The sequence below is a fragment of the Sebastes fasciatus genome, chromosome 24 (genome assembly GCF_043250625.1).
Source record: "Sebastes fasciatus isolate fSebFas1 chromosome 24, fSebFas1.pri, whole genome shotgun sequence".
NCBI lineage: Eukaryota > Metazoa > Chordata > Actinopteri > Perciformes > Sebastidae > Sebastes > Sebastes fasciatus.
The window spans coordinates 14811087-14822115 of record NC_133818.1 but is presented as its reverse complement, the minus strand read 5'-3'; the positions used below and the strand labels follow the sequence as shown (position 1 = coordinate 14822115).

At 42.1% G+C, this 11029-nt stretch overlaps 1 protein-coding gene across 1 annotated transcript in view; it reads left to right on the top strand.

The window, feature by feature from the left end:
* The first annotated feature begins 2480 nt into the window (after nt 1–2480).
* LOC141763289 (uncharacterized) overlaps nt 2481–11029 on the top strand; it is a 41763-nt gene continuing 33214 nt past the window's right edge. Inside the window, 4 exon segments of the mRNA XM_074627860.1 lie at nt 2481–2686; nt 3104–3399; nt 6083–7803; nt 7805–7833. Of these exon segments, the coding sequence (XP_074483961.1) occupies nt 2481–2686; nt 3104–3399; nt 6083–7803; nt 7805–7833 (2252 nt within the window).

The window sequence follows — 11029 nt, the reverse complement described above, 5'->3', positions numbered from 1 at the left end:
ACAAACTTATTTTGTTTTGACATGAAAACAGTCAAGTTTAGTAGCATGTGTGGCACCCAGGACATTTTAGTAATAAGGATTGTGCCTGCAGTATATATTACGACACAGAGATGTGACGACTGAAGACTGAAGCAGGGTGAGTGTTAATCCATGGGGTGGTTTTATTATACTGTATACTGTATACTATGTGTGTGTGAGTGTGTGTGAGAGTGTGTCTATGGTTGTGTGTGTGTGTGGTTGTGTGTGGTTGTGTGTGGGTGAGAGGTTGTGTGTTACTTCCTGTTCTCTCAGTCTTGCCTGTGACTCTTGTACAAACTTGTTTCCTTTACATGTTCACAGTCAGTTATTCCAGACTCCATTTTGTGCCAACGGCACAGAGAGGTGACGACTGAAGACTGAAGCAGGGTGAGTGTTAATCCAACATTGTATTAGTTTACTGTTAAAGTGTCTGAGTCAGTTTCCTCCCTGTGGACTGTAGAGGAGAGAAATGTTAGAATGAACTCAACAGTTTGATTCATCTGTGAACCCAAATTCGTGATTGGCTGAATAATCCTCATTAAACCTGCTGTAAGCCAAGAAAACAAGCAGAGAGTTAAAGAGAAGTGACCAGGTGGAGTGCTGGGTGGTTTTATTTTACTGTATACTGTGTGTGTGTGTGATAGATAGATAGAGAGGTTGTGTGTTACTTCCTGTTCTCTCAGTCTTGCCTGTGACTCTTGTACAAACTTGTTTCCTGTTCACAGTCAGCGTTAATGTTTAACCTCTCAGACTGACTTCAGATCAGAAGATGATTGACTGTGTGGAGGAAGAGGAGGACAGAGCAGAGTCTCTAGTCTCTGGCTGTCTGTCTATGAAGGGTGACCGGTCTAAAGAATATCCTCTGAACTTCAGTAACGACCCTGGACCCTCATACACAAAGTAAGAGACTGTTTCTACTGTGCGCTGACCTGATGGATGATGATGCATTGAGGATGAAGACTAAATGTTCTGCTAACAGATTTATATTCCTGATGCAGAACTATTAGTGCAGATACTGTTTCAAACTAAGATGGATCTTAGTCTGGGTTTTAGAGACACAAACTACTGATTGTATTTCTGTAACAAAACACCTGAGAACCTCCATTTCACAATTTACACTTCAAGAAAATATTCATATTTCTGCCTGAACGTTGAAGTCACTGTAAAGATTTACAACTATTCAAAATGTGAAAGAATGTGCTTCAAATGTGTAATTCATTTTCTCACATGTGTCCTCAAAATACTGTGTTGGTTTGACTTCTCCTAAAATCAGCTGTTATGACAGCTTCTTTGAAGTGGGGTTGTACGTATACTCCCGTGTTCTGGGAAGTAAAATGACTGCTTTTGTGAATGGAGTCTCGTGGCTTTGAAGAGAGCGATATAACAGCTTCAGTTCCCGTCAGAAAGGGCTGTCTGATGGAGAGGTAAAGCAGCTGTGGACGGGAGATTTACCTCGAGAATAGAGAGGTCCCGATAGACCAGAGTAATAGAGAGGACATGATAGACCAGAGCAATAGAGAGGTCATGATAGACCAGAGCAATAGAGAGGTCATGATAGACCAGAGCAATAGAGAGGTCATGATAGACCAGAGCAATAGAGAGGTCATGATAGACCAGAGCAATAGAGAGGTCACGATAGACCAGAGCAATAGAAACCACATAGTTATATCACTCTCTTCAGAGCCACCAGACTTCATTCACAAAAGCAGTATTTTCCCTCTCAGAACACAGGAGTTGCTGCTCTACTGCTGCTTCTATCGGTTAGTTAGTTTGTGTTATTGTGTGACTTTCTGATCCAAACTAACGCGTGTTGGATGTTTGAGTTTGTTCTTTAACTAACTACTGATGTAGAATATGGTGAAGGGAATTTAAGCTCACTTACTAAAGATTCAGAGCTTGCAGTTGAAAGTTTTGGATCATTAGTAAGTGGACCTTTGACCTTAGATTTTTTCCACCATATGTTGTTCCTTAAGGTCAAGAACAAACATCCCTGGGCAGTAGTGATGTTAAAGTTATCTGCTCATACTAAAAGGGGCAGTAATGTACATTTGGACCACTTCTCTTTTTAGAATATTTGAATTCATGCCTTCATTTGATAGTTGACAGTAGAAAGTGACAGAAAACAGAATGACATAAAAATAAATGTAAACCATCTGGATTTGAACCAGAGACACCACTGTTACATACTGTGTGTCTTAGACTGCTGGTCTACCACACTATTTAGACCACTTCTAACCTCAGTTCAAACCTAACTAACTCAAGCTAAGCTGCCCAAAGTGACCGTGAGACTGTTAAGAACATGATCAGCTCTCTTTAATGGAGGACTTTCACTGTGAAGTAGCTGTAGAAAGTGTTGAACCTACAAAATAAAACAGGAAACCAACTACAACCAAAACCCAAGACCATGACAGTACCCCCCCTTTCTCAAGGGACGGATCCCAGACGTTCCTAAAACAGAGTCTATGACCTCCATCAGGGTGGGTGGAGGGAGTCCGGAGGAGGGATTAAGGGGCAAGCGGCCGGGCGCTGAACAGGGACGGGGCAGGAAAACTCAGGCGTACGACCCGGGGACAGGACAGACAGGAGAAACTGATCAGGAGGGCGACCCCTTTGGAGGACAACCTCTCTGGAGGACGACCCCTCTGAAACCCAACGTGCAACAACAGCTGTCAGTGAGCTGACTTCACTATGACATGTGATTATCATAAAGTGGGCATGTCTGTAAAGGGCAGACTCGTGGGTACCCATAGAACCCATTTACATTCACATATCTGGAGGTCAGAGCGTTCTTCCCGACAAGCTAGCATGACATGGTTGGTAGCGATGGATTCATTAAGTTTTCTATAGTTTCATGTTACCAGTATCTTCACTCTAGCCTTAAAACTGAGCCGCTACAACCTCTGAAAGACAGAATATCGTCCGTCAGATTGTTAAGAGGTTAATAAGACAGCCAGATAGTAAAATTCAGCTCATTAGTGTTTATGAAAGCAGGAGAGTTGAAATAAAAGCAACACTGTCATCACAGACTGAATGCTGAGTTCAAACAGAAAAATAACACTTTAACTGTTCCCTGTGACCATCTGAGCTTTGAGACAGTGTCGGCCAATCAACAAAGCCTTTTAGTTATAAAGACATGTCTTCACAGGAAGAGGAAGAGGAGTGATGTCTCTGTGGAGGAGCAGCTGTCCTGCTGTGCTTTGTGTCAGGACGTCCTGAAGGATCCAGTCTCTACCAGCTGTGGACACTGGTTCTGCAGACAGTGCATCACCTCATACTGGGACCAGTCTGCTTCATCAGGAGACTCCTCCTGTCCCCAGTGTGGACAAAGATCCAGAACCAGAGCTGGACTGCAGCCAGCCGGTCAGACCAGCACTGTACAAAGTAAGACTCTACATCTGTCTGCTGACGTCTCCATGTCTGAAAACACTACTTGTTCTTTTAATACATAAAAAGTCATAAAAGTCTCACCAGGTCCTGCGAGGACACTAGGGGACGCACTGCTCTACTCAACTGGCCGTTCAAGCCATAGACATACAGACGTAGGCAAAGTTGTTGGTAACGTTCCGTTAAAGAGAGAAAAACCCACAATGGTCACTGAAATAACTTGAAACTGACAAAAGTAATAATAAATAAAAATGTACTGAAAATTAACTAATGAAAATCAGATATTGCTTTTGAATTATGGTTCAGCAGAATCATTTAAAAAAACAAACTAATGAAACTGGCCTAGACAAAAATGATGGTAACATTAACTTAATATTTTGTTGCACAACCTTTTGAGGCAATCACTGCAATCAAGCGATTTCCGTAACTCTCAATGAGACTTCTGCACCTGTCGACAGGTATTTTGGACCACTCCTCGTGAGCAAATTGCTCCAGCTGTCTCAGGTTTGAAGGGTGTCTTCTCCAGACTGCTTGTTTCAGCTCCTTCCACAGATGTTCAATAGGATTTAGATCAGGGCTCATAGAAGGCCACTTCAGAACAGTCCAATGTTTTGTTCTTAGTCATTCTTGGGTGTTTTTAGCTGTGTTTTGGGTCATTATCCTGTTTGAGGACCCATGACCTGCAACTGAGACCAAGCTTTCTGACACTGGGCAGCACATTTCACTCCAGAATGCCTTGATAGTCTTGAGATTTCATTGCACCCAGCACAGATTCAAGACACCCTGTGCCAGATGCAACAAAGCAGCCCCATAACATAACCGAGCCTCCTCCATGTTTCACATTAGGTACAGTGTTTTTTTCTTTGGATGCTTCATTTTTGCGTCTGTGAACATAGAGCTGATGTGACTTGCCAAAAAGCTCCAGTTTTGTCTCATCTGTCCAAAGGACATTCTCCCAGAAGCTTTGTGGCTTGTCAATATGCATTTTGGCAAATTCCAGTCTCGCTTTTTTATGATTTGGTGTCCTCCTGGGTCGTCTTCCATTAAGTCCACTTTGGCTCAAACAGTGACGGATGGTGCGATCTGACACTGTTGTACCTTGACCTTGGAGTTCACCTCTAATCTCTTTGGAAGTTGTTCTGGGCTCTTTGGTTACCATTCGTATTATCCGTCTCTTCAATATGTCATCAATTTTCCCCTTGCGGCCACGTCCAGGGAGGTTGGCTACAGTCCCATGGACCTTAAACTTCTGAATAATATGTGCAGCTGTAGTCACAGGAACATCAAGCTGCTTGGAGATGGTCTTATAGCCTTTACCTTTAACATGGAGGTCTATAATTGTCCTTCTAATCTCCTGAGACAACTCTCTCCTTAGCTTTCTGTGGTCCATGTTCAGTGTGGTACACACCATGATGCCAAACAGCACAGTGACTGCTTTTCACCCTTTAAATAGGCAGACTGACTGATTACAAGTTTGAAGACACCTGTGATGCTAATTACAGGACACACCTTAGTTTAACATGTCCCTATGGTCACATTATTTTACATCTTTTCTAGGGGTACCATCATTTTTGTCCTGGCCAGTTTCATTAGTTTGTTTTTTAAAATGATTCTGTTGAACCACAATTCAAAAACAATATCTGATTTTCATTAGTTCATTTTCAGTAAATTTTTATTTATTATTACTTTTGTCAGTTTCAAGTTATTTCAGTGACCATTGTGGGTTTTTCTCTCTTTAACGGAAGGTTACCAACAACTTTGCCTTCGTCTGTATATACATACGCCAACGTTGGCATACGATCCAGAGGTCAATGAGGAAACTCCGACACTCAGACGACCAATCGTGTAACTTCATCACTCAGTGACAGACTTTTAGGGTTGTAGGGCTGGCCGTCTGCGGTCCAGCCAAAAAGACAGAGAAAACAAGAGAGACATAAATAAATAACCCTCAAATACTCAACATGATTTACTGTGGAGACGGACGCTCTTAGTTTCACTTTCCTCCTCTGCATTTCATTCATTACATCCAACGTGCAGTAAATGTCGTCACAGTGAGATAAAACCTAATGTTTATTTTCCAGCGTGTTTTTTAGATGAAACGGACGACACACTGAACGGCAGACTGCAGAGTGTGTTTACTACTGCAACTACCAACAGCTCTCGTCACATGTCATGTTGCTTTTTCATACATCAGAGGACTAATTTGCTGAATCTTCACAGGTCTTTAGACCGTAATGGAAACAGACAACAGTGGACTGAAGGAACCTTTTAGTTCCTTAAAAGTAGTAGGACTAAAAAGTCCCAGGAACTTTTGGTGGAAACCCGGCTTTTGTTATTGATGCTGTTCAATAAAAACATGTCCACACGAGGAGAGATATGAACATATTCTGCATTATTTGATGAGTGGATCAGTTTTAAATATTACAGTGAGGAAGGAACAGCCACAGTGAGCTGTTTAGATGAAGAGCTGCAGACGGACAGCTGAGGCTCCGCCTCCTCTGCTGTCAATCAAACATGTACACCGACTGAGAGAAAAAGGAGCATTTCTGATGCTTCCACTAAAACTAGACTGTTTAACCTTTACTGCTTTTTTATTTACTTTATATTGATCACTTCAATATTGGCAATGAAAATAATAATCACATCTTCTTTATTTTTAACTTTTGTCCTTCTCTTTCAGCAGATACAGGTCTGCAGGAGGTTGTAGATGAACATAAGATCAGTCTGAGGAGGAGATGTGAATGTGTGACTGAAGGAACTGATGAAACAGGAAGTGGAACCCTCCTCAACAGGATCTACACTGAGCTCTACATCACAGAGGGACAGAGTGAAGAGGTTAATACCCAACATGAGGTGAGGCAGCTTGAGACAGCTTCCAAGAAGAAGAGCCTCCATGACGCTCCAATCAAGTGCCAGGACATCTTTAAAGCCTTACCTGACCAACAGGGACACATCAGAGTCGTTCTGACGAACGGCGTCGCTGGCGTTGGAAAAACCTTCTCAGTGCAGAAGTTCACTCTGGACTGGGCAGAGGACTTGGAAAACCAAGATGTCAGTCTGGTGGTTCTGCTCTCGTTCAGGGAGCTGAACTTGATCAGAGATGAGCAGTACAGTCTTCTCATGCTGCTCCATGTTTTCCATCCAACATTACAGAAGGTCACAGCAGAGAAGCTCGCTGTCTGTAAAGTTCTGTTCATCTTTGACGGCCTGGATGAAAGCAGACTTTCACTGGATTTCAAGAACAAGAAGGTTGTGTCTGATGTCACCCAGAAGTCATCAGTCAACGTGCTGTTAACAAACCTCATCCAGGGGAATCTGCTTCCCTCAGCTCTCGTCTGGATAACTTCCCGACCTGCAGCGGCCAATCAGATCCCTCCTGCATGTGTTGACAGGGTAACAGAAGTACGAGGCTTCACTGACGCCCAGAAGGAGGAGTACTTCAGGAGGAGAGTCAGTGATGAAGAGCTGTCCAGCAGAATCATCTCACACATCAAGACATCCAGGAGCCTCCACATCATGTGTCTAATCCCAGTCTTCTGCTGGATCACTGCTACAGTTCTGGACCACATGTTGACTACAGACCAGGGAGGAGAGCTGCCCAAGACCCTGACTGACCTGTACTCACACTTCCTGTTGGTTCAGACAAAGAAGAAGAAGCAGAAGTACGGTGAGGGACGTGAGACGAGTCCACAGGAGCTGACGGAGGCTGACAAGGAAGTTCTTCTGAAGCTGGGGAGGCTGGCGTTTGAACATCTGGAGAAAGGAAACATCATGTTCTACCAAGAAGACCTGGAGCGGTGTGGTCTTGATGTCACAGAGGCCTCGGTGTACTCAGGAGTTTGTACAGAGATCTTCAAAAGAGAGTGTGTGATCTTCCAGAAAACAGTCTACTGCTTTGTTCACCTGAGCATTCAGGAGTTTCTGGCTGCAGTCTACATGTTCCACTGTTACATAAACAGCAACACAGAGGTACTGAAGGACTTCCTGGGAGAAGAATATGTTCATTCAACCCTGGATGTCTTCCTGAGGAGAGCCAGGGAGAAATCCCTGAGGAGTAAAAATGGCCACCTGGACCTGTTTGTTCGCTTCCTTCATGGCCTCTCTCTGGAGTCCAACCAGAGACTCTTAGGAGGTCTGCTGGGTCAGACAGACAACAGTCCAGAAATGATCCAGAGAGCCATCAACAACCTGAAAGAGATGAACATGTATGATACCTCTCCTGACAGAAGCATCAACATCTTTCACTGTCTGACGGAGATGAACGACCACTCGGTACATCAGGACATCCAAGAGTTCCTGAAGTCAGAGAACAGATCAGAGAAGGAACTCTCAGAGATCCACTGCTCAGCTCTGGCCTACATGCTGCAGATGTCAGAGGAGGTTCTGGATGAGTTGGACCTGAAGAAGTACAACACATCAGACGAGGGACGACTGAGACTGATTCCAGCTGTGAGGAACTGCAGAAAAGCTGTGTAAGTCCAGATGTGATTAACTTTATAGATCAGTGTAGATTACTAGTTTAGTTCTTCAAATATACACACTATAAATTATTCTTAAAATATAATATTCTTATAAATGTTCCACGTGTTTATTACATAAATATGTATTTGTATTTAGTCACAGATGTTCTTGAGCTGTTTCAAATGTTGAGTTCAAAATGTTTCAGTAGTTTGTGTTTCTAGCTGTCAAGTTAATGAACACTTATTCTATTTATTTCTAATAATTGTTTCATTTGACAGTTTTTTCTTATTTATGTTTTTGGGTGATGGAGACGACATGTGAACCTGGTAAAACAAATGAAAAAAACAAAAGATCAGCTGTCTGGTGGAGTACTGGGTCTAACCGGTGTAACGGCAGCAACAGAACGTTTGCTGATCCGGCGGGGAGTCGGGGCGGTCCTGGGATCAGAGCCCTGGTGCTGGGGTTTGCTTTCAATAGGCTTTGCACCACATTACACCTTACCTCGTGTGTTTTTGGGCTCATCTCTTTCGTTGGCTTCAAATCCAAACTGTTGCCATGTTGCTGTAGTTTTAGTTTTCTTTGAGACCAGCTCTGCCATGTCTCGTCTCGTCACCCCAAAAAACACATGAACTTCCTAGTAAACAAACCTCTTCTTGTTTATACACCAACATTATATCATAATATTACGTTAATCACGTTGTCATATTGCTTATTAGTAATGCAATACAGGCTGGATTTAGCACTGTGACTCTGTCGGCACAGGTTGTTGATGTCGGCTACTTTTTAATTTGCCAGAACGTGTCGTTAGCATAAAATCAAACCGGTTTAAGCTCGTACACCGGACCGGACCGGATCGGCAAAACCGACCCGACTCTAGCATTAGCCACCGTAAACTACTGGTCATACGAGACAAAGATAGTCGTTGTAAAACCCCTGAGTGTGTTGAATCGAGCAATGGTGCATTTTATTGCTAATGAATTCAAGTTGTGTTCCATCATCTTGTTTTGAAGTCTTTCCTTTTATTCTGTTACTCACAGAAGGAAACTCTGGTCTTTCTCTCTCTTGTTGCTGTAGAGAAGAGTAGTAACAGGAAATACACAGCTTCCACCAATAACATCAGTCTGATGAATATATAACAGCAGAATGGTAGAATTCAGACTTTTTAAGAGATCTTATACAAACCAAAGATCAATGTTATGTTTTTAATGCTGATACACTGATATCATCTTTCTGATGTCATTATGTTTGTAAATAATGCAACCTCATTGGTTCATTCATTGTGTTTGTGAGCTGAATACGTTTGATGCTCAGAAAAGAGTGTTAATGACAAAACGCCATACAGTCATCAAAATATCTAGTTATATGAATGTTTAATTATGTACAGGTCTAATATTATAGCGATTTGTTTAATTTTACCATTTATGGACATGAACCTGAAAGCAGCAGGTAGCTAGCAAAGAGAGGTCATCTTTATCAACTGTATTATTATTACTTCTTCACTGAGTTTTAAAAATGCTTTTCTAATCAAGAAGGCCTCATGCTAACTTTGTGGAGACAGACCTGGGATCAGATCACACTGACAGACTGGACATTAGGGAAGCCTCAATGTAACTACATGTTCTCTCTCTTCATCTGCAAGATTAAAGAAAAACAAAGATTAAAAGTCTGCAGGTTTGAGAGAGAGTGATGAGAATTATTGTTTCATGTCAAACAGTGAGATAAGATTAGCTGAACCACTGATGTGAGGAGTAAATGTTGATTAAAGAAGTATATATCAAACTGTTTAGTCATCAAATGCATGAAGTAAATATAAACTGTCCTCTCTCATAATAACATATTTTGTAATTTTTGTGTCATCACAGACTTTCTAACTGTGAACTCTCAGTTACTCACTGTGAAGTTGTGGCCTCAGCTCTGAAGTCCAACCCCTCCCATCTGAGAGAGCTGGACCTGAGTTACAACGACCTGGAGGATTCAGGAGTGAAGCTGCTTTTCGCTGGACTGAAGAGTCCAAACTGTAGACTGGAGACTCTGAGGTCAGTTCACTGACTGTAGTTTGTACACACACTCTCTACACACTGGCTCTGCTCCAGATGGCTCTAGAGAGGGACTTTCACGTTTTCACGTTGGCCATCGTAGCTCTCCAACACGCTTGGCACACAGGAGAGGCTTCAGTTGGTTGCAATCTCCTCACCTCACCACTAGATACCTCCAGATCCTACACACTGGACCTTTAACCACAGACCTTATTTCAGCCATCTAACTAAAAACCCATTGACTTCCAGACGAGGGAACAGGAAGTACTAAAATGCTAACTCATTTCTGAGTTTTAGGACTCATTCCTGTAGCGCTCTATTTGAACATGTCTAAAGGTGCAGCACTCTTCAACAAACACGTATTGCACCAACTTAAAGGCACACAAGTGATGATTATGAATGACATCATCTAATCAGAGGTCTCTATGGTTCTAAGTTATTCCCACGTTCTTTTTGACAGCAGATCTAACTGTGCTTTCATAATATTTTTTTGTGTAAATGACCAATAATAGAACAGCTAGAACAGTCTGGTAAGTTCAGAGAATGACATCACTTTACTGTAATGTAGCCTTTAAAACCAGGAAGAGATGACACTTACAACACAACACGATATTACTAGGGCTGTCAATCCATTAAAATATTTAATCACGATTAATCGCAAATTATTCACAATTTTTGTTATCAGTTCTAAATGAACCTTAAAGGGAGATCTGTCAAGTATTTAATATTCTTATCAACATGGGAGTGGACAAATATGATTTATGTAAATGTATATATATATTTATTATTGTAAATCAATTAACAACACAAAACAATGACAGATATTGTCCAGAAACCCTCACAGGTACTGCATTTAGCATAAAACAATATGCTCCAATCATAACATGGCAAACTGCAGCCCAACAGGCAACAACAGCTGTCAGTGTGTCAGTGTGCTGACTTGACTATGACTTGCCCCAAACTGCATGTGATTATCATAAAGTGGGCATGTCTGTAAAGGGGAGACTCGTGGGTACCCATAGAACCCATTTACATTCATATATCTGGAGGTCAGAGGTCAAGGGACCCCTTTGAAGATGCCCATGACAGTTTTTCCCCGCCAAACTTTAGAGTAAGTTTGGAGCGTTATT